This window comes from Vigna unguiculata, chromosome 3 (genome assembly GCF_037176805.1).
Source record: "Vigna unguiculata cultivar grain cowpea cultivar isolate G323 ecotype 2 chromosome 3, ASM3717680v1, whole genome shotgun sequence".
In the NCBI taxonomy this organism is placed as follows: Eukaryota; Viridiplantae; Streptophyta; class Magnoliopsida; order Fabales; family Fabaceae; genus Vigna; species Vigna unguiculata.
In genome coordinates, this window is record NC_140794.1 from 16,095,144 (window position 1) to 16,122,762 (window position 27,619).

Here is a 27,619-nt window from a genome sequence, read left to right on the forward strand (position 1 = left end):
TTTGAGAGAAAAAGAAACGGGGTTTTGAAAGAAAAAGACTTAACTAATGCGTTTGCCGGGAGTCGAACCCGGGTCTATTGCTTGGAAGGCAATTATCCTAACCGTTGGACTACAAACGCTTTCATGCAAATTGAGACTTCAAAATATTACATATAACTAAACCTCTTTTAACTATATTTCACATTTGTCTAATACGTGGATTTATGAAATTCTGATGTATATTCTATAAGTATACCATCAATTATGTAAATATTATAGTTTAAAGTAATGTGTATTTATAGGAATAAAGTATTATTAAAATACTAAATTAATGTATAGTGTTATAAAATAAAATTTAATCCAATTATTTGTTCATTTAAACACTAACAATAATGACAAATAACATGAAGCTAACCTATCAAATTACGATGTATCACAATAACCACTATTTATATAATTTTAGTTTTCGAATGAGTTTTTAATCAATTTAAAAAGCTGATTAGAAAAATGAAAATCAAATATCTTTTAGACCTTTTTTTTCTTTTCTTAAACCGAGCTGTTTGATTTAAATTTCAATTTGAAAATAAAGAAATGAGATGTGGCTTTAGAAAGTTGTTTTACAATTTCAATGTATTGTAATTAGAGTACATGTATACTTATTCTAACATCATAGTATATTTGGAATTTGCAGTTTTTAACTATGAAATTATTTAATTTATATATAAATAAAAAAGAAACTTTAATTTGTAAATATGAGTATAATTATAAAAAGAAGCAATTCAAATCAAAACTTTTTATTTTGTAATTTTTTCGTTATAAAAGGTTTGACATTTTTTTAAAATGGCTTACAGTTTTGTAGTAACAAAAATCACTACGGAACTTAAAAAAATAATTTGTTTTAGTTTGAGTTTTGTACATTGAACCAAATTAAACCAAGTTTGATTATTATGTTTAGTTCAAATGAGTTTTTAATTGAAAATCAAACTATAACAAGTCATATTCTATGATAAAATGAATCAATCACCAATCTTGTCGCAAACTAAGTTGGGAAAATTAACCTAATAAGGTAATGGCAAAATTATCTACTCATTAACCAATGTCTATCTCTTTAAACTGATTGAGTTTGTCAGAATAAAATATTGAGCTCAAAGAGGAACTTATGTAACGTCCCAAATAAATAGATAAAGCCCATTTAATTAAAACGTCACATACATAATATTCAGAGGGTACGAAGCTTTGGAATATGAAGTACTCCATACTCCAACATATCCACAAAACATAAAAGAGGCCCCACACGGCCTAAAACAAAAAAACACAAGTGAACTAATAGTACGAGTCTTGTACAGATAAGAAAACATAGCAAAACAAAACATTCTTCAGCGGTGGGCCCCATAATGGGCCTAATGCCCGTCCAGTCCATCAAGCGGTACCATCCCTATCATCATTACTTCTACCAACAGTTCCCCTATCTGCTCACATCAATAGGATTGATGATCATCACAGTAAGAAAAGAGCCACATACAAGACAATCCAAACAAGCAAACAGGGTAAGCTAGTGCAAGGAAACATTATATCACAAAAGTCAACATGCAAATCTCAGAGTCAACATAAATAACAAACCTAAACACATAGATTACCCAAATCACTTAAGACCCCAAGACTTGACTATCCGGATGCGCATATCAAGGCACCACCACGTGGCAGTGGAATTATGTCCTAGCAGTGAGGCGTCACCGCGAGGCCTTCGCAGAATTACACCCTTATAAGAGGCATCACCACGTGACCTACGTGGAATTACGTCCTGGCCTTGAGGCACCACCATGACCCCCTGTGGAATTACGTCCTTTCGTCGAGGCACCACCATGAAACTCCCCTTAAGAGGGTCCATGGAATTACGTCTAACAGATGAGGCGCCACAAGACCTCTTACTACAAGAGTCATGGAATTATACCCTACCCATACTTTGTACATGTTCCACCCACCAAATCAAGAATTTGCTCATCACATTAATATCATGTATAATCAACAAGCCATACAACTCATGCTTTTCAATTCATACCCAATAAAGCAACATACCATTCCCATCTCGAACTCACATATAAATCATGGCATCATCCTGTACCCTCCTAGTAAAGCATGTAGATCATACAAGCAAGTCACACACGGTGGATCATTCAACAATTGCACCCAAAACTGCCCGCAGCCTCGCTCAAAACTTATAGTGAAAATATTAGTTTAATTATTAACATTATTTTTTTTATTTGTATATTCATTTTTTATGAATATAGAAGAAAAAATATTATATTATGTGTGTTTTTATAACCAATTTTTAATTGTGACTTGATTATCATATATTTTTCTTTTAATATTTATGTTTCTAAATTCTAGATTAAATTATGATAAATTAATTCTTAGTCTTAAAATTTTATTTTTAAAAATAGGTATACTAGTGAAGAATAAAAAAAATAGATTCATTTTTTAAAAGTGATAAAAAGGAAGTTAATCGTAAAGGTGACAAATTCAACTTCTTTTCATATCCTGATATGATACAAATGATCGAAATTGTTCAATTAAAGGAGTTAACTCTTGAAGGTTTAAAGGATCACAGGTGAAGAGTTTCATATTAATTCTTTGGAATATGATCTAAGAAAGCATATTCAAATATGAAAATATCGAATGAGTCAAATTGATGTAATTAGAAAAACTTATTTAAAATAAGGGTCATATCAAACAAAACGTAAAAACTATCATTTTCAAGGAGAAACATCCAAGAAGATTTTAATCTAATTGGTTTAAAATGTTTTCTTCTTCGCTAGTATTCTTGACTTTAGATATGTGTGCTCTTTTATAGCTATCCTACTATTCTTATATTAAATTATGTATTCATTTTTATTGTATGAGTGATACTAATTAAATATATAAATTTTAAGTGTATTATTTTGACTCTAAAAAAATATTGGTCAAGATCTGTCATATCACAAATCTAATTCGCTACACTTTCAAGTTCTTACAACACTAGGAAAAAAAAAAGAACAAGATAACACTCAACAATTAAGATCTTAAATTTTGCACCATCTCCACATAAAACCTAATCACAAAAGCATCTTGATCAATAATCAAAGACAAAAAACAAAGTATAAAAACAAGGCCACCTAAAAAATTTAAGTTCACAACTATAAAAGAAGACTAATGAATGATCTTAAATGTTTTCTTCTTAATATAACGCCTTTTAATCTATTTACTAGTCTTTCATATACCTTTTTTTTCCAATTATTTAACTTAATATAATTTATAGTTATTGTTAAAAAAAATTTCAGATATATTTTAATAAGTATTATTGTATGTAATAAATTCATATATATTGTAAAACAAAGAAATGCTTAAAAGACAGGATAAATGTTGCATACTAGCATTTTTAAAGGATTTGCAGTTCATCATTGGCATTGAGTATTTTCAATAAGAAAATGAGCATCATTAATACAACTTGCATTTATTATCACTGTAGTTAAGGAACACCATTACCATTAAACAATTGAATAAATTAGGAGAAGAGTGTGAAATAAATAATGACATACCTATAGTTTTCTCTTTGTTAAAGAGTTTCAAAATGCACAACATTTTTAGTTGTGTTTGTGACATTTTCATCTTCATCTAGAATAAGTATTTTGAGTCATTTCTTTATTTTTACTCTAAAGATAGAAATATATAGTTGTCCATGTGTAGGGATGTCAACGGGGCGGGTAGGGTACGGGTAGTAGCTCCCTCGTACCCTATCTGCTGGATAAATATTTGCCTTGTACCCGTATCCATATCCGTCGGATATCCGTTATGCGGATACCCATCTATTTTTTTCATATCCACGGGTATCCGTAGGTATTTACAAAAATATTTTAAAAAATAAATATTTAACCATAATTAGTGTTTGGATCAACAAGTCTTATTTCTCCGATTAATTCTTGAAAAACAAACAAATAAAAAATCATTATCAATTTATATTGTAGTTTATTTTTGAATAAAATATTAAAGAAATTACTAACTTCATCAATGTCCACCTCTTCCAACATTGTATAAAGTTTCATGTTGTCCAATTTTAATCTAGAAGAGCCTTGAAACATAAGAAGTTCAGTAAAAATTTCTAACAATCACTTAATTAAAATATCTAAGTAAAAGTGTTAATTTCATTACTTTCCATGTTGGTCCATAACCGGTCTTAGAGACACATCAATGCCTCCCTAGTATCTGGAAGTAATTTACTCCTTTGTGGGGTAAGAATCGGACCACCATTATTGAATGAAGACTCATAATGTTTTTTACTAATATATATATATATATATATATATATATATATATATATATATATATATATATATATATATATAAGGGTATTTTTCTGAATTAAAGTTTAGCGGGTACGGGTATCCACGGGTACGGATACTATGATACCCGTACCTGCCCCGTTAACATGTGGGTATCAAAAATATTCGTACCCGCGGGTAGCGGGTATCCATTTTTAATATCCATTTCCTACCCGTTGTGGGTTTTATCCGCGGATACCCACGGGTACGGATTTTTTTGACATCCCTATCCATGTGTGAATACTAGACGTGGAAGATAAAGTCGAACTCTAGAAAGAGATTAACCTTGACTTTTGTTGATTGTCATTGTAAAGCAGAGTGATATTGCAAACTATCTTATCTGAAATTTAAATGGCTGACCTGAATCAAAAGGAACTAGATCCATTCTTGGGATAAAAATTTTGTCATCAATGTTTTTCCCTGTAATAACAGTGGCAGAGATGACATTTTTCCTTAAATGATTAGCTTGCAATCTTGTGTCATTGCAAAGACCTTTTGATTGATCAATATTTCTCAAAAGCATGATTGACACACCCGTTTTCAACTTCAATTGATGATTTGATATGTCTGAACATTTGATATCATTTAAGAATTCAGATGTAAATCATTCTGATTGAATTTCTTGTTGTTCATCTGATTGGTAAGGTGTATCTGAACTTAAATAAGTAATTTCCTCACCACTTAATAAAGCATGAATTCATTAACTTTCTCTACATAATCATTTTAATTTTGGATCGAAAAAAACGAAATCTTGTTCAAAATTTTGTGCTTGAAAGCCTTGCCTCTAGCTAATCTTCTCTAGCATTTCATTCATCTCAACAAAAACAAAGTTAAAATCAAAGCAAACTTTTAGCCCAATAAAAGCAAAAATAAAAATAAGATGAATTTGTTCATCGAGAAAGAGGAAAACAACAAAAAGTTGAGTAAAAATCGAAACTTTACATACCATTTTAATTCTGGATCAAAAAAGACGAAATCTTGTTGAAAGTTTTATGCTCGAGAGTCTTGCTTTTGGCCGATCTTCTTCAACATTTCATTCATCTAAAAGAAAATATTAGAGAGAAGAAGAAAAACTTATACATTTTTTGTGTTCTTGACCGTATTCATGAATCTCACAGTAAAACCTTCATCCAAAAGAAAAATACTACAAAGAAAAGTTGTTACACATGGTAGAAGAAGAAAAGATTGAAGAGAAGAAACAAAGTTATTACCTTTTTAGTGTTCTTCACAATATTGATGAATCTCACAGAAAATCTTGATCAAACAGAGAAATACTACAAAGAAGAAAATTTGTTACCCTTTTTGTGTTCTATGAATCTCAAGAAAAGATCAAGTAGAAGAAGAAATTGTGGGTTTATGTGGACGAAGAGTGATGGAGTAAGAGAGAAGGGCAGAGCTTGATGAGTAAAATTAGATGAGAGGAGACAGAGAGGAAGAGAGAGAGGTGAAAGGTATGAGAAAAATGAAATGTAGGTTTAGGAGAAAGGTGTTTTGATTTGAATAAGATACACGTTTCAGAGTCCAATTCCTTAGCAGATGCCACGTAGTGTTATTCCTTTTGTGGTATGAAAAATGTGAATGTATTTGTGTAGAATATAATATTATATTAGAAAGTTTTCGATTGTTAGGTTCTCAATTGTATATTAGATTAGATTCACGAAAAAAAAAATTCAAGAAATATTTTTCAAGTTAATCAAACAACTCATGCTATTTTAAAAGTGTTTGCGTACTTCTAAAAAAATTGGTTTAATATAGTGCAAATTTGAACGAGTTAGATTGGTTATAAAACTCTTGTCTTAATATATTAAAACACATTTTAATTCATTAAAACAAAACTATATGCAAAGTGATGCAGTTTGAATATGTTAAATCACTAAACTGAATCAATTTTAAGTTAATTTAATCCATTAAAATTTTGTTTTAACATATTAAAAAGGTGACAACTAATCTTCCAACACTATAAATATTGTTAAAGTAAATGAATTTTGAAAACATTTTTCCTGAAAGACACTCATTCACTCTTTATTCCAAATAAAATTTTCGAAAGATTTGATGGGATTTAGAAGAAAATTAATAAAGTGGAGGAAGAAACAACCATGATTTTATATCGAAAATCTTCACTAAAAATAAGGATATACCTTTCCTAACAATTCCCAAAAAGTCTTCAAATTATGAAATTTTAGCATGTCCTCCAAGTTTGAGTTCTTCCTTCAGCCATTTGAAGTTGAATACTTGGGCGCATTCACCATCAAACCAAGACTCTATTGATCCACCTCTTGGATATGGAGAGGATGGTGATTGAACTCATCATAACTCATTCATTGAAATCATTAGATAATTAAATAGTTATTTCTCTCCAAGTTTTGTGAGTTCTCTCTTCAAAGGTATGTAATGAGAGTGTAGAAGAAAAATGAGCTGGAGACCGTTAGAGGCAAGGAATATAACATACTATCAAAGAGAAAAATTGTTTGGCTGAATCATTACGTGACTAATTAGCAGGGGTTATAAAGGGGAAAATTGTTAGAGGAGAGGGGAAGGAAAATTGCTAAGATAATTCCTTTCTCTTGATTCACTTTCTTCTAATTCTCTACTGTGTTTGTTTGTGTATTGTGCTTACATGCATGGTTGAATGAAACAATTTTCCCTGCATCTATATTTGTGCTTTTTCATTTATAGAGTTGTGTATTAATATTGGATAACAAAAAATATCGACAACCCAAAAAACATTTATAAAGTTATAATGGAAGTCATAACGAAGTATGATGGAAATATTGCGGCAAAAAAAATATAATACCACCACATATAATTTTAATGAAAAAGTAATGAAAAATAACAACATATCAAAACATCACAAATTTAAAGTTCAAAACATAAAATAACAATAAATCATAAAATAAATATATTGAGTTCCTCTCTGATCACCAGATTCTTCTTTAATTCCAATATAATTGTATTCAATGTCATCATCTAATGGGACATATCCCTCCTCCTTTTTCCCTTCTAAGAGACTATTGTCAAAGTTAAGTAATCTTTTAAACTCAGAATCAGAGCTATCACGCAATTCGTTTTAACTTGACTTTGAATCTTTTCTTTACTCTTCTTGGTTTGTGTTGGAGTTGGAGTTGAACCTGAACCTTTCTTAGAAGCATGTGAAGATTCAATAACAATACCACCACTTGATGGTTGCTTTCTTTTATTAATTGTTTGTCTCATTATATAAACTACTGGTTCTCCAATACCTGAAGCTTCATAAACAGTTGCCTAATTAAAAGTGGGATCATCATCAAAAACCAAATCATTACTCCCCTCTTCATTATTGTTATCATCATCAACTTCTCTCATTAACCACTCATTACATTCATCAATGTCATTCTATTATTTCATCCCTAATATCGTATCTTTGAACAAGTTGTTGATTATACTTTATGTAAACCAAATCATGCAACCTTTTGGTCAAGCCTATTCCTTTTCTTTGAATGAATATTCATTATGAATAAGTAATATGTGAATTAATTTCTTTCTACACTTTACAAATAAGATAATAATAAATTAAGTCATGCCTTATTACTTGCTCAAAAATACTTCAATTTCGCTCACATCCTGATGAACTACATGTCAAACTTAAAATCTTGATTGCTAGCTTTTTTAAGTTGGGAGCTGCATGGCCATAATTCTTCCACCATTGAGCTACACAAGCAAAGAAAGTAACTTATAACGTAACCATTATATCTTAGCGCAATTTAAAAGGTGTTTAAGTGTCTCACTTGGGGCTGTGGTTTTCCTTGATTCTTTGAAAAAATCATAATCAAAAAGTCCATTTGCACTCTTATAAAGAGGTAACTCAGTTAAAATTTTTTGTTACACATCTTTACCTGGCACCAACCTCCTGATGCAATCATATAACCCATTTGTAACTTCCAAATCATATTCCATTTTTAGGTTGGAATAAAAAAACTCTAGGTTCAAAAGGTGACCAACAGTATGCAAGGGGCGATGAAGTTGACATGTCCATCTATTATCAATGATTATAAATACATCATTGTATTTACTTTCATCCTTGTTGAATGACTTCACTATTGTTTCCTTGACTTTCTCCATTGTTTCATATATATAACCCATAGTTGCTTTTCTTTCCCCATCCATTAGACAAGCACATGAACAAGAGGAACCATGGCTTTGAAAGTAAATAATACTTGATTTCAAAATGAAGGCATAAGAACAATTTTTGTAGCCTTCGTCCCCTTGGCTTCCATAGATAGCTTGTTATTGCTCCATTCATCAGAAGTGAACATCTTTCTCAAATTTACCTTCTCCTAATGCAACATTTGTAATGATAATAAGAGATAGCAAACCTTGTAACAACATGTCTTACTAATTCCCTCTTATTTGTAAATTATGTCAACAAACTCAAGGTACTATAATGGCTATAGATAAAGCCAACAAGACTAACTCCTCTTTGAATTGTCTTCTTTATCAAAGGAAGCTTTCCAATATCTTCAAACATCAAATCTATACAATGGGAAACACAAGGAGTCTAATAGAGATGAAGTTTTTTCTCTTCTAACAAATTACCAACCAACACATAATTGGTCCCATTATCTATTATAACTTGAACAACATTTTCTTTTCAATTTCCTCCACAAGGGAATCAAGCATCTGAAATAGTTTTTCTCTTGTCTTCACAAAGTTTGAACCGTCAATGGACTTGATAAACATTGTCCCTACAGGGGAGCTCACTAAAAAGTTAATCAAGCATTGTTGCTTTCGGTCAATCCATGCATTTGACATAATAGAACAACCATGTTTTCTCCACTGGAATTTATGATCTTGCAACAACTTCTCAATGTACTCAAGTCCCTTGTTGAGAAGTGGAACTCTGATTTCATATAACTAGAAGCGGGTAAATTGGGTCCATAAGCACCTATGACATCAATCATATCTTGAAAAATTTTCAACTTCACAAGGTTGAATGACAAGACTACTTAATACCAAAATCGAACAACATATTGATGAACTGAGACCTTTAAATTTTTGGCTGCATTATATCCACAATTGACAAAGGAGCTATCTATTCTTTCTTTATATAATTTCCAAAGTTCTTCTCTCACATTTTTTGGAGTCTTGGTATAAGCAACAACATTGTCCTTCTTTGCCATTAGATGCTCTTTTGCTTTAGTAACATCTCCTTTCATAACTCTCCCACAATAATTGCAAACAATTGTATTTAAATTTGATTCATCAATTGGATAACAATGTTTCGAACTAGGGTCACTTCTGTGAGATGTTCTTGAAGTATCTTAATCATTGGCCATTATTGTTACTAGAATAGGTATATTTTTTGCAAAATAATTCTAGTGAAAGTAGAGAAGTAGAAAAGAAAAAAAAATACACTTGGCAATGGCTGGCGACGGCAACGATGGCTGCAGTGGTGGTCGACGATGGTGGCTGACGACGGTGTGATAACAAGTGTAGTGACAACAGGTGCATTAACGTGAAGAGATGTGCTTTGTTGTTTTAGAATATAGAAAACTTAAGGTCAAATAAAAGTTTATTGTTGTGTGGTTGTTGCGATAACTTAGGTAAAAGAATGATTGGAGACCAATCTGCACATTGGTAATGTTTAAATAAATATTTTAGTGGGTCAGGCCCAATTTGTTATAGACTAGGAGAGAAATGGATTAAATTAGGGTTTGTGTTATCTTCTTTCTCCCATTTCTCCCACCACATGCATGTCGCCGCTCGATCTGCATATCTCTTCTCTTTTACTCAATATCTTCTTTTTTTTTCAAGTCAATTTTTTTGCCATAACCGCGATGCCACCACCACTCGCCATGGGCCACCATCAAAAACCCGATTCGCCTCTACCTTGTTGTGGCGACAAGTTGAGAAACCATTACCGATTTCTGCCATGTCGCCGTCATGACCGATATTCAACAACACCGGTCAATGTTCCATTCTTTTGAGTGTGTTACTGTTCCATTCTTTTTTTGGTATGGTGCTAGCTTACATTGGTGCTTTCATTCTCATTCATGACGGAGAATACAAGATTGAAGGAGCTCCAAGGGGGAGATAAAGGAATCAATGGTAGATGTCAAGCAATTAGCCAATGAAGTGGCTACTATAGATAGGGATTTGAAAAGCTTGATCGCAACTCTTCATGAGCGTCTGCAAGACGATTTTACTTGTTTTGAAACATTGGAAACTTCTATGGATTCAGTTTTGAAATCGATTCATCCTCTGGATATAGGTTCACACATTTCTTCTCCATCTTTGTCATTCCAAGTTTGAAACATCAAACTGAATTTCCCTATGTTTGATGGATCAGAGGTGTTACATTGGATTTTCAAGACGGAACAAGTTTTTGACTACTGTAAAACTCTCGATGATCAACATTTGCTCATTGCCTTTGTGCATATGGAAAAAGAGGTGGTTCCATGATTTCAAATGCAAATGGTTTCAAATGTAATATTCGAGGTATTTCCAGCATGGTTCCTCTAACAACATATGTCAAGTGCTAAGTTGAATGTCCCAGATAAGAAGGTCACATGTTCCTAACTAAGAATATCTCCTATAAAATATTACTACTAGCTTATCCATATGCCATCTACAAAGTTAGAAGACAATTCAATAACTGATCATCCTTTTTGTCAAGGTCAAATATGAAGAAATAGGAAAATGTACACACTGCAAAGTTCCTGCGATTAGTGTGCATGAACTATCAATCTATAGCAAGAATTCCCTAACTAAGCACCTTGTATATATATGGTGGTTTCCAAATTAATCAGAGTGAACAACAATAGATAAACTCAAGAGTTTGTCACAGACTGCTCTCTAGAAAACCAGCAAAGCTAGGGTACTTGGGCTTCCACCCAACCACTTGGCGTGTTTTTGTGTTGTTTAATCTTTTTCCTAGAGGATCATCTGTTCCTGCAAAGCCAAATATGACAGCAAAGGCTAAATTAACATCCAATAAAATAATATGACGGTATCAGTTCCACATATGTTTCACCATTATTAAGTAGACTTTTGGCTTAACTCAATCCTACAAAATCACTTGTAAGATGAGATTTGTACTCACTTATATATTTTAAATTGACTTTATCTCTAATTGACATGAGACTTCCAACAACTATCAAAGAACTCACCAGTAAATTTATCAAACTTTTTATTGAATTTTCCACTTTTATTAACCAGGTCCATCATTTGCTGCCTGCAAACCCATGATTAGTTTGAGATTGTTTTTTAAATATTCAGAGTGTAATTTGACAAGTTAAAGATAAAGCACCTAACCTAGACAAAGGATGATTATCACAACCCAGGAAAATCTGTCCACGGAATTTTTTCTTCAAGATTGCAACTGCAAGGGAAGCTGCATCCTGTTGTGGAAACATAAAAAAATGAGCACCGGTTTTAACTTTATCATAAAACACAACTAAATACATTAAAACAACGCAAAATGTAGAAGAAAACATAGAGCACGACCTCAAGGTTTCTTAGATAATTTTATAACTATAAACATATCTTCATATTTAATATTAGTTTTTACTTGAGCCTTGCATTTTATATTTGCTTCGAACCAAAGAGCTATTACTTATAAAACTTAGAACAAAAATGAGAGTCCATGAACCAAACTAGAAGCATTGTAGTAGCAGCATATATTGATTGACGCATGCTTTCAACAAGCTTATATTATAATGGCTGCTTATTAGATTAGAGGTTGGGGGAGCAAAAAGCTCTCTATGCTATATTCAGATACTTAATAAACACAAAAATAAAGAACGAAACTAATCGAAATATGCACTAAGCTTTTGTCTTAATTTCAGTTTGTCTCTCTGCATCATAGTTTATTTTTGTGCTTGCTCAGTTTCCCAGGTATGCAATCTGCCGATTTCATTTTCAGTTTTCTGCTTTAAATATATTTAAAGTTTAAACCACCAAATGGATATATTCTGTTTCCTATTGTGATATTCTTGAAGAAATCAGTAAACTAGGGCTGAGTGAGTTTTCTACTTGAAACTCATTAACTTCAATGGTTCAATGATATTAGATACAAGTTACAGAACCAAAAAGGAAAGTGAATACAGAAATAACCAGAGAGGAAATGGTATTCTGACCTCATAATGTATAAGATTCAGGATGTGATCAGGACGACTATCAACAGTACCCTTTTCCAAGTAATAATTGTGTGCACCTCTATCTTCTTTGTAAAATTGGTTAAGGTTGAAATAAACAAAGCATAGTGGCAAAGATTACTTAGATCAAAAACACATTCCTACAATCCAGATAATTTGAACATAACCAAGGATATATATAGTCCTGCCAATCTCAGAACACAGCCACCAAACTCCAGTACCACATTTTCAGCTTTTAGAAGGACATCAACCCTGGCGTTCCTCCCAATTGGCAGAACTGGTGAATCCTAAAATGAAGTATACTCCATCAGGATAAATCAACAAACATTCAAGACCGTAGAAAGCGAAAATCTGATAGTATCAGCTGGCAAATGTGAACAAGATACACAAGAAGAGAAGCACTGTAATTGCACAAGTGTAGCTAAAACAATTTGTGCATTACATTATTTGGAAAAAAGAAGCTTGTATCACCATGTACACTGTAATTATCTCCTTCAAATCAAATCATATCAAAACAGAGAAGCAACAAAAGAATATGACAGTTTGGATGTATAGCCCACCTCATCACATGATCCATTATCATTACAATCATATGGAGCACTGCTTGACGTAAACAAGAAAGAACCTTCCCCATTCCAGCTTAATGCAGCTAACCTGATTAGTTGACCATCCACATCAGTAAACAATTTCATAAGAAGACAACTACTGCGCTATCATTTTCTCTAACTAGAAAATCCAAGTTGATCTGACCAATCAACTCAATGTTACTACAGGCAATGATGTAAGCAATCAAACAGAATACTCAGATGCTAGAAATGAGATTGGATAACCTTGCCCATCCTATGAACAGGATGCATGTAAACATGCAACAAATCATTCAAGTTCTTTATCAAGAATGAGAATTCTGAGACTGAATGCAATTAATACTTGTGCCATCAAAGGGGAGGGGAAAGGAGGGAAACGTTTTTATTTTTTAATTAAGACAGCAATATAAGTTTTATATACCAAATATATTAGGACATTAAGCTAGTCTATCATTTTATTTCTTTCATTTATTTATTTTTATCAGATTAGAGAATATTTATGAGAAATGAAAATTTAACCCTTCCTTCCCTTTCACCCCAAAGTCCAAACCACCCACCCTTTGTAAATCTTGCTCCTTGGGTACAAACTTTAAACATTAAAACTTATTTGTTGATGGATATCAAAGCAAACCACTAAAACAATTACAGAGAAGTACTATTAGTCCTCTAAATAATAATTTCATATTCTATATTTGAAGAGCTTATTAGTCAGTGTTAGAGGGTACCTCAAATCTCCATTCTCATACCTTTGCAAATTCTTATAACTACCACAAACAAATCATGCACAAATTTTTGACATGATCTGACTCAACATGCTTATCAACCTTGCAACTGCCACCTCCATATGACATTATTTACTTGGTCTCAATCTCATATCCCTTTTCATACAAGAACAAGTCCCCAATAAAAGCATTCACAGCCCACAACAATTTACATGGCAACCAATCTCTCCTCACTCTATCATCATTAAGATAATAATTTTTTCCCCTTCCTATTAGTATTTAAAAAATATCTTGCACATAACTTTCACTATCTCAACACTATTTCTAACTAAAAGTTTGAATCTTCTTATAAGAATTTGAGCTGAAAGATAAATTAACAAAAAGAGGTAGATCACACAAACAAAAAAAAAGTACATCAAAAATATAGATTTTCCAGGAGTGCAATGCCATGATTATCAAGTTTCAAAGCAGAATTTGAGAGCATTCTCAGTGAAAAAGCTTTTATTACACGAAATGTATGTTGAGGAAAAGATGTCACCATGATATAAATGAAGTACAATGGAATATCAACCAGATTTGCATTGAAATACAGATTGGTGTGCTTAAACCTCATCCCTGATATTCAACCAATAAGAAAGCATCAAAACCATACATCATATATCAGCACAAAAACAACTTGTAGGAGTTTAAAAGACTAATTTCAAGGCATAAAAAACACTCCTCAAGAACTAAATCCATTATCCAGAACAAAGGTGAGCATTAGCACAAGTTGACCAACTAAAGGCCTGGAAATAACCAAACTAACTGACCAACACTTCAGGTATAATCAAGTCTTGTACAAACTCATTAGCATATTGCCATACCCTGAAGATTTCTCACCTAACATTACCAGCATAGTCTGGTGTGCGGGAAGGTGGTGCACAATAAATGACATTTGGAAATTTGTGAGTAGCTTCCGTCCATTTCAAAGACGGATAAATACCCATTTGTATCAACTCATTGTGATGATGAGTAGTAACTGTCTGACCATAAACTTGACAATCTGGAATTTCCTGCTTGCAAACACATAAATAGACACAAACATATAATAACAAGCTACTGAATATCGACTAATAATAAGAGTAGCAACGTAAAAACTTTTACATTGTCAACCAAATACAAATCACCTTAACTATGACTAGTAAAGTAATTATTAAAAAAATCATCAATTTTATCATACATCACAATGTATAATTCTGCTACAAGAAAATCCTGAATACAATGTCAAGAAACCATAACGTATAATGTAAGATAGTGAATTGGCCCAAGAAAATGAAAGAATACCTGATGCCATTTCTGAGCAACCAAACGACCGAGAACCCCAGGACCCACAACGAGTAAGTCATGTTCTCCAATTACCCGAGGAGAGGAAGAGAGTGATTCTTCCGTGGGAGAGAGTGCATCTTGTGAGACCTTCAAATGGGTTGTCTTGTACATCGAAAAAGATGTAAACTTTACTCTATTTCCTAAGTTTGAATAAGAAGATCGAAGATGGGGTTTGGGAGTGAGGAAACTGAGACCCCGAACGTTATCACAGAGGATAGAGAAATTCCCAGATAGCTTTTGAGGTTCGAAAAGAACATTAGTAGTTGGGAAACATGTAGTTCCCATCGTAATCATAAAGAAGCCTAGTCTGCAACTGGAAGAGGTTGTTGTGTTGGTCTCACTGTCGATGTTTTTGGGACTTTATGGATTGAAATGCCCACACAGCGTAACACATCGGCAAATTGTAGATAAGAGAGCTTCAATTCTATCAATAGCATTTGTTTTGGTACATTGTATTAAATTCTACTGAATTCTTTTTTATATTCTGTTTTCTTCATTTGGTTAGTACATTTATTTTAAGATGGTGGTAGTTTGACTATAATACTATTATTTGACAATAATATAAATTAATATTTTATTTAAATAATAATATTTTATTAAAAGAAATTGGTGTCAAATTGTAGTTATTTAGAAATGGTGATATAAAAGTAACTTTTTCCTTTATTTTATAAAGATTAACGTATATGGTTTTTATTTTATTTTTTAATTTCAGATATGTAAACCTTCTTTGAACATTTTTGCAGACTCTGGCTTTAATCTTTTTGTTTTTCTATGAATGGAACTTTTGCCATAAAATATTGAAATCACGTTGTATTTCTTAGAATGAAATTGAATTTATATAACTTAAATAGTAGAGCTATCCGCGAGTCAATCCGGCTCACCATGGGTTTGGGTCGGGTTAGATTAAATTTTTTTTACAAATTTTAATAGGAGTTGATTTTTGACCTGACTCATCTAGAACCTGGCTCATTCGGGTTGAACCCGTAGTGAGCCGGATTGGCTCACCAACCCACAGATAAAATGGTCACCTAAGTGTTTTTTGTTTTTTTTATTATGTTGAGCTTTACATTTGGGTCATGTTAGGTTATTTTTTTATCCAATACATAAATGATTTGTATTTTTTTTATTTTGGTTTGTATTTGGATTCTATTAAAGTTTATTTAGATTTTTAATTAGAATTATAATTTAGTTTTGACTGAAAAAAATAGAAAAAATTGTATTTTTTTTTAATTAAGTGAACCCGTGAGCCAACCCGTTTAACCCGTCAACCCGTGATGGGTCGGGCCGGGTTCAAATTTTTTTGGCTCGCTAAAAGGTGAACCGGGTTGGGTTAGGTCACTAAATCATCAACCTATAGTGGGTCGAGCCGGGTCGGGCCGGGTTATCCATTTTGATAGCTCTATTAAATAAGGTATTGTTTGCCAACTAATATATACTTAGCAGTGTTATAATTATTATCTATACATAACGTTTTAAGAATGTCTTTTATGTAGTTGTTTGATATTATTATTGAGCTTTTAATTTTGTTTATTTTGATTACATTTTACATAAATTGTTTTTAGTTTAAATTTCAAATTTATTATTATTTCTTTTTACTTGATTTGTGTTTTTTAGTTTTGAAGGGACATTTTGGATACTAGTTTGGAGAGGAGTTCACAATGCTTAAAACGGAGAACATAATCACACACCTCAAGAACAATACTCAAGCAAAACTTTTTGTTATTGTCCAAGGGAATTTTGAACAACATAAGCACTATAATAAACATGCTTTCAAGGTCCATTGGTTACACTAAAGTTATCACTAATTGTGTTTTAATTATATTTTGAACATGTTTTACACGCTTACTTCATAAAGTTGAGAAGTCTTGTTTTTATAGCAGAGAGCATTTGAAATTATTAATTCAAAGAGTTGGTGAATCCATCCCCAGTACACGTCAAATCGAAGTGTACTAAAAGTCAACATTTGTTGACACACTTATCCAATAAAGTTGAGAAGTCTTATCTCAATTGTAGATTGCATGTAAAATTATTGATTCAAAGACTAAGTCAGTCGATCTCTTGACATACGTCAAATTGAAGTTTGATGAAAGTTGACATTTGTTTGACACATTTACCCAATAAAGTTGAGAAGTCTTGTCTTTATGCCAGTGCATGTGAAATTATTGATTCCAAGACTAAGTCACCCATCTTCCAATGCACGTCACATTGAAGTCTGATGAAAGTTGACATTGTTTGGCATGCTTACCAAATAAAGCTGAGAAGTTTTGTCTTTGTGGCAAAGTACGTGTGAAATTATTAAGTCAAAGTCTTAGTCAGCATATCTCCCAATACACGTCAAATTGAAATATACTAGAAGCTAACATCTGTTTGGCATACTTATCAAATAAAGTTGAGAAGTCTTGTCTCTATAGCACAATGCATGTTAAATTGTTGTTTCAAAGAGTGAGTTAGCCTATCTCCCAATACACATAAGATTGAAATCTAATTAAAGCTGACAATGTTTGGCATGTTTACCCAATAAAGTCAAGAAGTAAAATGAGATAAAGGTGATTGTAAAGTCTAATCAAAATTTAACTGTGTGGAACAATTTCCAAAGAAGAGTTAGAAGGGTGGTCATGGATAATAGTGCATAACTGATTATTATATTATATTACCTTGTTCAAAAGTAGTAAATAAGGATGGTGGTGGTATGTTTAGGCACAATGGAGTTTGTTAGCTTAACAAGTTGAAATTGTGTTTGGTGAGGAAATGAATGCTTTTAATTTGTTTAATGTTGTTGTTTATTTTGAAGATGGAAGGTTTGCATTTTGTACTTCTATAAATGGAGTAACAATCAATCATATGTGACGAAACATAGCAGTCATTTTTTGGGACCATGGGATGATATGACTACAACTTTTGCAGCCTTAATCATGGTGTTTGAAATAGTTTAAAAATTTGACAAAACATTGTTTTCTAAAGTATTTTTTCCACTTAACACAATGTAATGACTTTTGAGGACAAAGGAAGTTAGTTAGGTATTATAAAAGTTAGTGAAAAACACCACCAACAATCTTTGTTAAGAGTAAAAATAATTATATGACTATGACTTTACAGCCTTAATCATGGTGTTTGGAACAATTTAAAAATTGATAAACATTGTTTTCTAAAGTTTTTTTTTTCACTTAACACAATGGAATGACTTTTGAAATTCAAAGGAAGTTAGTTAACTTTTATAAAAGTTAGTGAAAAACACCACTAACAACCTTTATTAAGAGTGAAAATAATGATATGACTATGACTTTTGCAGCCTTAATAGATGTGTTTGGAACAATTTAAAAATTTGAAAAAACATTGTTTTCTAAAGTATTTTTTTTCCACTTAACACAATGGAATGGTTTTTGAAGGCAAAGGAAGTTGGTTACGTTTTATAAAAGTTAGTGAAAAACACCACCAACAACTTTTATTAAAAGTGGAAATAATGACATAACTATGACTTTTGCAACTTTAATGGTGGTGTTTGGAATAATTTAAAATTTTGATAAACATTGTTTTCCTAAGTATATTTTTTTGACTTAACATAATGGAATAAGGGTGACAATGTAAGCTTGACCTGGCGGATTGGCTTGCAGGCGTGTTGAGATATTAAGCCAGTAGGCCCGTAAAAGCCCGACCCGCATAACCCGCAGTTTGCACCAATTGGCTGGCGACTCACATAAAAAAATTGGACTTGTGTATATTGGTTACTTTCCTTTTGTACTTCTACATGAATGTCCAAATTCTTGTATGAGTGGAAAAGACAAGTATTATATATTTTTGAATGTGCTAAAATTTGAAAAATACATCGTGTATGTTAAAGTACGAATATGAATATGATGAAAATGTTAAATTATCAATTTATCATTCAACTTTCCAAAGTCTTTACTTAATTTTGTGAACTTGTTAAAATTTCTCAATTAGTTGAACTATCAATTTATCATTCAACTTCCTAAAGTCTTTGCTTAATTTTGTAAACTGGTTAAAGTTTTCCAATTTGTTGAACATGAAAAGTTTTATCATAAGATTTTTCTTTTAAAAAAAGCGGACTGGCATGTGAACTAGAACTTATACGGACAGACCAAACTTTTTAGCTCGCATTTTCAACTATGAACAGTTCCATAGCTGTGACGACATATATTGCATTGTAGATTTATTTTTTTTTTCTTTTTTTTTGCGTGTAAGCTCCCCTTATTCTAAAAAAACAATATTTTTTTCTCTTTTCCATTTTTTTCCTATTGACCCCACGACACCATCTCAAAAAACCCTAATCACTACTTCAAACCGTACTTCATGTTTACTGTCCTTCTTCATTCCAAAGAAATCTTCCAAATTTAATTTTAGGACACAAAAATATTGCTGGAGAGTTGAACATAATACCTTGCATATGTCATATCCGATTACTATATCCAAATGAGTTATATAATTTATTTGGTCATTTTATTCATTCTAAAAATTATAATTTAAGCTTAACGAGTCATTTTCTTTATTTTACTAAAATAAATTTTTCTAGGATATTAAAGAGATCGTAATCATGTGTCACTTGTTGTAACATCCCAATATCTTCACCTTGAAGAACACCTATGAGGATGATAATGATGTTCATTGTTATAGATCTTTGCGAAGGTGAAAAAGTCTTTGATCACATCGTCATCATATGACCACTACAGCTATCATAAAATAACCCATAAATACAAAATTAATTTTAGATAAAAAAAATGTAAATCTTAAATGTTTCAATTCCATAATCTTATTTGTTCTAGAGAAAAAATTCATATTGTTTTACCAAGTCATCATCTTTTGACTATGTTAACGATGATCTAATAAAAAATAACATATTAACTCTTAAATAATAAATATTAGACTACATTAACTCAAAAAATAAAATAAAAATTGAATAATTATTACGAATACAATACTTCAAAAGATATTAAACTGAAGCTAAATAGCAATTGGTAATTTGAATTGGTATAAATAAAACTGAAAATGTAATTTAGTGCATAAAATGGAAATTGCGTTTGCCGGGAGTCGAACCCGGGTCTATTGCTTGGAAGGCAATTATCCTAACCGTTGGACTACAAACGCTTTCATGTGGGTTGAAACTTTATTATAATTGTCATAAAATATTGAAATGCATGTAGTGTTTCTTAGATAGGGTATTGTGTGCCGACTAATATATACATAATTATTGGCATATTATTATTGGACTTTAATTATATTTATTTTGATTAAGTTTTACATAAATTGTTTAGCATAAATTTCAATTTTATTATTATTTATTTTTACTTTTGGAGGCACATTTTATAAACTAGTTTGGAGAGAAGTTGACGAAACTTAAAAGGGAGAATATAATTACATATCATCAAGCATGTCTATAAAAAAAATACACTCGAACGTAATACTCAAGCAAAACTTTTTGTAATTATTCAAGGAAATTTTGAACAATTTATCACTAGTTATAATTTATGTTGCTAATTGTGTTTTAATTATATTTTAGGTGTTTAATTAACTCATGCTAACTTTCCAAAAGCGATTAATTTGAATACAGCCACTCATTTGATGATGGAATGGTTAGAGGTTGTCTTGGACCAATAGCTAATTAGTGCTAGTTGTGAGACCCGGAAAAAATATTTTGATTTGATAGAATAAATAAATGACGTGTTAGGTGTGTATTTAGGTTATTATGATTATGTTATGGTTAAAAGATGTGGTAACTCATTTTGTTAGAACATGTTAGTGGAGAAGACTTTGATTCAATCCTTATTTAGAGCACTTATTAGTTATTATTAACACTAAAAGAAATTTTGGATGTTGGGAAAGATTAAAAGCGAATTGGAAGTTGACTAGGATGTGTACGTGTATTGAAAAATTGAAGACAAATAAGAATAAAGAAAATAATGAGTGTGATTTCTTATAAAAATGTTAAAGACACTCATTAAAAGAGTTGAATTATAAACTCAAGTAAGGAGAGTTAACCTTTTTCTTATTATTTGATTATCTATAGAGCAATATTTGTAACTTAGATTATGGAATGCTAAAGTGTTTTTTTTATTGATGATTATAATATAATAGCTAAATTTTAATATATCATGGCTCTAATTAGTATGCTAAAAGAGTACAAGTGCAGAATTGAAACAAGGGTTGTGTTCCTTTTACGCAATGAAGTTTTTGGTTCATGGGATTACGTGGTTTGTGGTTGGAGTTTGAAATCAAATTCAAATTTATTTAATGGTGTAGTATAGTTAAAGTAAAAGTGTTGTGTGTAAGTGAAATCTCTTAAAAAAAAAAAAAACCAGCAATTTGAATTAGAGACGTAGGTGGGAATCATATAAGCATAAATGTAAGTTTCCTACTGCTATATCCATTTGACCTTCCCAAATTAGCCACAATACCAACACGCAATCGTGAACAGTAGATCACACCTTCATCTAAAACAAAGTTATCGTTTATACCAAGCCATCATAGTTCATTAGAGATTTGGGGTGTTGTGCAGAGATCTCAGACCAATGATACTGTACCTATTAAGGTAAATTCAAACGCATCAAATTTATCAATTTCAGAATTATCAGCTGCTACTAATTACAAGGGCTCAAATCCTGTTCCTGAAGATGTTTTTCGTAGCATTATTCTTGGTGAATACATATGGCCATTAAACACATGTAATAGTTTTGAGATTTCTCAAGTTTTATAGTTTGCAATTCAACGATTATGAAGACGGTCAAACCAAAATACATCTCCAACAGTTTTCTGCACATAATTCGATGTCTTATATGTACTGTGTATCAGTAATCCGCACACCCACTTTGTTCTTCTCTCTTTTTTCTCTTATCTGGTTTTCAACATATTTTTTTATTACATGAAAGAATATATAAAATGAGATTTTTGGAGTATTTCATTCCATATACAAACTTTATTTACAAAACTTTCCTAAGAGAACTCACCTTACTAGCATACTAAATATCATTAGAATTCACGAGCTATAAATCTATCCGTATCAAGTTTAATATGACCAAGCACAATCAAAGATAATCGATACAATAAAAATGACTTTACACAACACTAAACCGGATCATAGGTATAAAAATTATCTTCGTAAAAAGTGTGAGCTAATTCATAAAAATGTGGTCTAAAATACACTAAAAATTAAAGTTTTTATATTAGAAATATTTTATCCCTCCTTTTTTTGTTCAAAATACAAAACTTATTTCAAAGAGTTCACAGTGTTGAAAATGTGAAATTTTAAAAAATACGTATGTCAAAACCGTTGTCTTTTATGAAAATTTTAAGCAACGATTTTAAAATTGTTGTTGTACTGATAACTGTGTCCTATTACCTACGGCTGCGCTCACCTAAACTATATCTGAAAAAATGTTGTCTAAATTTTAATCCACAATTTTTGTGATTTAACTCACAATTTTGTGTTGTTGCATAATGTTTTTTGTTGTAGTGAATGAGTGAAGTGTTACAAACACACTAAATATCTCAAAATTCAAAATTCTAGTGATGTCTTTAGGACTGAAACAAATTAATTGCTATTAGAATCGATGTTTCCTTATGCTCAGCCACGATTGAGTCCGATATTGGTTCTCCCAACTCATATCTATGTTGACCATTTCTTAAACAGTTGTATTACTAATTCATCTTTCTTCCTAAGTCTAACTATTAGAGAACAAAAATCCTCTAAACTATAATATCTAGATGATTATTCAAAGATTTTATAAAACATTGAGTTCCTTGATTCCACAATTTTCTCTCATCCTATCTTTTTAAGTTACTTCTTTTATATATGAAGTGTAAGTTGTGTAATTTAAAAGAAAAACATACGCATTCATAATTTAGTATACACTAAAAAATTAGATAAAAATGACTTAATTTAATAATACTTGTAGTATTTCCTGTGTCAAAATTTGGAAGCACTCTTTCCATGCGATGAAGCTAAAGCTTAGAAAATAAAATGATGTAAACTTTTGTTACTTGCTAATTACATTGTAAAACTTTTGAATTTGTCAAAGGTTACTCATGGCTATATAAGAGTTGTTACTCCCTTTCAAAATTTTCAAATACTCAAATTAATTATTAAATTTATATGCGTTTATGATACTAATAGCAAAATTATGTTAATTTATTATCAAGTTTTTTAGGTAAATTCTTAAAATTCGTAATAAACTTGTATAATTCTTACAATTCAATTTAAAAAAAATGAGTAATTTAAATAATGATAAAATATAAATTAATAAAATAGATTATAAAAGGGAAATAATGTTGTGAAATCCTTATTTATATATAGTAACTGACTTGTCTTTTAGAACAATTATTTAAAACTTGTTTTACTTACTCCAAAGCTTTCAAATAATAAAATACAAAAAGTATACATACTATATAACATTCGTCTTGTAAATATTGCATCAATATCAGTGAAGAAACGTGAAATAATTTGTTAAAAAAGCAACAATTTTATCTCTTGAATGCAAAAAACTAGTTCCAATTTAGAAGTTCAGAGGTCACGAGATTGATTTAGCTGAATAGAAGACAGGAAGAAATGAATGGAAACAGGAAAAATCTAAGCGTTCATATCAGCATATATATGAGAATAAATCACTGATTAAACTTTCTCCATGAGACCTTATTCAATGAGTTCATTGGAGGGATTAGGAAAATAACATGTAATAGACATTATAGCTGCTGCATGTGGAAGCAGATAACATGAAAAAGAGGCCACATAAAATTGCATTCGCAACCTAGTTGATTAGATTCCAAACCACACCTCCGAAGTATTGTAACAGCTAAGTAATTAACCAGTGTAGGGACACGTTAAAACTGATTTTACAAACCAAATCACTAATACTGAAATAGTTTTTCATTGTCCTACATGCATTCCTTGATAATCATAGCATGATTAAATCATTGCATATATATGACAAACTTGAAAATGATTTTCTGATTTAAGCAGTAAAAGTCTGGAAGGGAAGAGCCAATTGATCAAGGAGGCCAGTGACAGGAGTGGCGAGTCTAGGTTCATACGCAAAACCATGCAATTCAAAGCCATCATGTGCAATGTAAGGACAAGGTGGAATCCACTGCCACCTCTTTCTGCATATATCAAACAGCAACGCTTTGTCTGTGCCACGAATCATGATCACAATAAACTCCCCATGCCCTACACATTCAAATCCGTTTCCAACTTCTAATTCAGCAAACTGAATATAAAGCTGCTGTGGCATTCTTTCTGACTCCACCCACATTGTCCCACAAGCCTGCAAACTCCACACCCTCAAACTCTTTGGCACGTTCAGCTTGCTCTTCTCAACAGCCGCAACAAGAAGCAGCTTCCCCTTGCACTCAACGAGATTTGGAGACCTGAGGAACCTCCTCATTGGGGCTTGTATTTTGAACCAATTGTTTGATGTGATATCATAAGCCAAAACGCTGAAAGGGCTGCAATTCATGCAGTAAAACTTCCCTTCAGCGTAAACCATTCGACCGGATTCAAGGCTGCAAAGCCTAGGCAGAGAAGAGGTGGTGCCCCACAAGGAGTAAAACCCTCCTCCATCGATGTGAAAGCTTTCAGATGTCAAGTTCTTCACTGCATAAGGAGATATCATGTCATCCCCGGCAACAGTGACATCTATGCAGGTGGGGCTGATGGTTAAGCCAATGGAAGGGAAGAGTCTAGGTCTCAACGTGGGAGGTAACTGAGTGAGAGAACCGACCAAAGGGTTGCACAGAAGCATGGTCTTGGGACCAGCCTCGTCAGAAACCCAACAAAGTAAACCAGCAGAAGAAGAGGCCGGAGAGAAGCCAGAAGGGACCAAAGCAAAGGAAATACGGTACCATGCCATGTCAGAGGGATCAAAGAGGTACCCTTCTTCACAGGAAGAGGCTGCACCATGTCCACAGCCACTACCGTTGTTGTTGTTGTTGTTCTTGTAGATGTAGCTCTTGCGGGTTTTGTGGTGCTTGAAGAATATGAACCAGTGGCGGTGTGGAGAGACTTGGAGGTATAATTCAAGGAAGGTGTTGGAGAAGAGAAGTGCATACCATCTCTTGCAAACACAACGTGCACGAAAGAAAGCTGGTGGAGGAAGGAAGGCTATTACACGGTCGAGAAGCCTCTGAGGGAGCTTGCTCCATATTCTGCTGTTCATCCATATAGTAGAAGTGCTGTAAGTGGCAGTGGTAAGATTGCTAGTAGTAGTACTACTTCCAGCACCACTGATGGGGAATGTGTACGAAAAAGGAGACGTCATTGAAGGGTGAAAACCTTCCATATATATAAATATATTCGGTTGGCTCGAGATGGATATGTATAAGATTATCTGTGTTTGCTTGGTTTAAACACAAAGTAAAAAAGTTGAGGAGTGCAGTTTATACTAGCTAGGCTTGCCTTTAATGTTAAAGGAAAGGTTATGCATGGTTTCTTGTTTTGCTGCGTAAATTTTGCTTGGAAAGATAGTGGGGGAAATGGGTGTGGAAACGTTTTTAGGGAAGAACCTAAGAGGGGAAAGCAGTGTAGGTTGGACAAGGGAAAACGAAAAAGGTGGCTTTTGGAAGGATAATTGTTGTTGATGTTGTTGTTGTCATGTTGTTTGCTGACTCCTCCTAGCTATAGCAATCACCTGGGATGGTTGTTTCTGTTCCTCATTTTCAGTGGGGTGTTGGAGAATGGAGAGAAGGGAAGACGGTTTTGGAAGTGAAGAAGTGTGATGCAACACAACCAGAAATGGAACAAAAGACGTGGGATTTAGAAGTTGGTGGTGGTTATGATGTGAAGAAAGAAATTATTGGGTGTTGTGTTGAGGCATCGGTGGTAAGTGGGACAAGTGTATATATAATAAGATGAAAACATGTTTGGGTTTGTTGAATTGTTGATTTGTTGAGAGCATAATTAATTAAGTGGTTGATGTATATCTGTGTGTGTTGTTGGCATCTTTTGGAGGATGAGAAAGAAAGAGAAAGAAAAGGCAAGTGATTCTGATGAATGCATCTATCATTTCAGTGTTGTTTTGTCAAGGCCGAGGTTGGAAGGACACAGTGGCAGAAAAGTGAGACAGATGCAATTGATGAAAGCGCAACACCCTGCGAGGACAAACACATGGGGGCATATAAAATAGTGTTCATGAGTATTGATTCAATATTCATCCAAATCCAAACCATTTTTTGTGTGTCGTGAATCTCTCAGAGTAGCGGCATTTCCTTTTTTTCTTTTTCTCGTTGCCCTTGTTCAAACGCAGGTTATTCCCACAAAGGGACAAAACAAGGCCATCAATGAGAAGTACAGTTGATATGTATGTAGATGACAAGTCTAGCATGGAAAAGGTGCATCAAATCTTACATAAAAAAAGAATCATTATATATTATATTGATTTTCACTAAGTAAGAAAAAAAAAATGATGATTAATGCATGAGAAGGTTGTATTTGTTGATGATGATGATGAGTATGAATAAAATCAGAATGATACAAAGTGTGGTGTCAGATGATACATGCATACGTCCAATCCCATCGAAGTGATAGGTTTCTTTACAGTTTAGACAGCAGAGGGAGGCGTGAACTACCAAAAGGAAAAGCTTTTGGTGGTGCTAAAGCTACTAGCTGTACTCATCATGCCATACACGAAGCTATGCTATATTAGTTCCTTCGTATTCATTCATTCATTCATTCACCTTATTCACTATTCCTTTCTTCTTTCTATGAGTCATAATATTCTCTTTCTCTCACCCAATTGGCTTTTGTTTGGTTTTGTTAAGGGAAGCAAATCTGAGTCAGAAAAGCCCCCACTTCCCCCCCTCTTCTGTCACGCTGTCTTGTTCGTGTCAATCTCTCCCATTCAACACTCCTTCAATTTTTGGAAAAGGTCTTCATCCTCTGCTTTCGATATCTTTCTGTTCCTTCAAGAAATCTCCATTTTCAGAAAAAGCCTAACCACACATTTTTAGTAAATTATGTTCACTCCCAAGCAATCCCTTTTCTTTTTTAATTTACAGACATACATATACAAATACAAAGTCAAACAAACAATATATATTGCAACCTAATATTTACATTAAAACCTCTCTCTAATGTTTTTCATTTTCCTCGTTAATGTTGTAGTTTTTGTTGTTGTTATTAGTAGTAATGTTGTAATGTGCCAAATCTCGTGCTGGGATTGTGTCACTACTGATGTGTAGCAGTTTTGACACTGACCAGAAGAACCGCTTGCTGGGCCGTGTCTGCTAACAATTTTTACTTACACAATCGACGTACACATCAACTTGACGCAGTGTAGTGGAAGATAAGAGAGTGCAAACAAAATTTATGTACAAAATATCCAAACATCATTTCTCAATACAAATTCTTCCGTCTTCTGCTACCAAATATTCTTCATATTTATTTTCACCGACTCTCATCCTAAAACTTTAGGAAAATTAATTTTTGATCAATTTTTTTCAACAAATTTTTTAAAAGTCCTCATAAATAAAATTAAAATAGA

At 32.4% G+C, this 27,619-nt stretch overlaps 2 protein-coding genes and 2 non-coding genes across 4 annotated transcripts; all 4 read right to left on the bottom strand.

Annotated features, from left to right (window-relative positions):
* Positions 1 to 47: 47 nt before the first annotated feature.
* TRNAG-UCC (transfer RNA glycine (anticodon UCC)) lies at positions 48 to 119 on the bottom strand. Its single transcript has one exon. It is a non-coding gene; the product is annotated as a tRNA-Gly (tRNA).
* A 10,838-nt stretch (positions 120 to 10,957) lies between these two features.
* Positions 10,958 to 15,572, bottom strand: LOC114175369 (uncharacterized). Its single transcript, XM_085670228.1, has 8 exons — positions 15,096 to 15,572; positions 14,652 to 14,824; positions 13,027 to 13,120; positions 12,642 to 12,753; positions 12,449 to 12,537; positions 11,625 to 11,710; positions 11,480 to 11,544; positions 10,958 to 11,261 (listed from the first exon to the last, which is right to left on the bottom strand). The coding sequence occupies exons 1-8, from the start codon at positions 15,429 to 15,431 to the stop codon at positions 11,152 to 11,154; spliced, it is 1,065 nt and encodes a 354-aa protein (XP_085526354.1). The 5' UTR covers positions 15,432 to 15,572; the 3' UTR covers positions 10,958 to 11,151.
* A 4,593-nt stretch (positions 15,573 to 20,165) lies between these two features.
* TRNAG-UCC (transfer RNA glycine (anticodon UCC)) lies at positions 20,166 to 20,237 on the bottom strand. Its single transcript has one exon. It is a non-coding gene; the product is annotated as a tRNA-Gly (tRNA).
* Positions 20,238 to 23,853: 3,616 nt separating this feature from the next.
* UFO (F-box family protein) lies at positions 23,854 to 25,937 on the bottom strand. Its single transcript, XM_028066324.2, has one exon. It carries the CDS (start codon positions 25,418 to 25,420, stop codon positions 24,095 to 24,097), a length of 1,326 nt encoding a protein of 441 aa, XP_027922125.1. The 5' UTR covers positions 25,421 to 25,937; the 3' UTR covers positions 23,854 to 24,094.
* Between the last annotated feature and the right edge of the window lie 1,682 nt (positions 25,938 to 27,619).

Coding starts and splice junctions, on each gene's coding strand:
- UFO (XM_028066324.2), bottom strand. CDS start 25,420: ATGGAAGGTTTTCACCCTTCAATGACGTCTCCTTTTTCGTACACATTC.
- LOC114175369 (XM_085670228.1), bottom strand. CDS start 15,431: ATGATTACGATGGGAACTACATGTTTCCCAACTACTAATGTTCTTTTC. Junction 12,538..12,641: donor GAGATTGGCAGGACTATATA/TATCCTTGGTTA, acceptor ACCAATTTTACA/AAGAAGATAGAGGTGCACAC. Junction 11,545..11,624: donor GATAATCATCCTTTGTCTAG/GTTAGGTGCTTT, acceptor ATGGGTTTGCAG/GCAGCAAATGATGGACCTGG.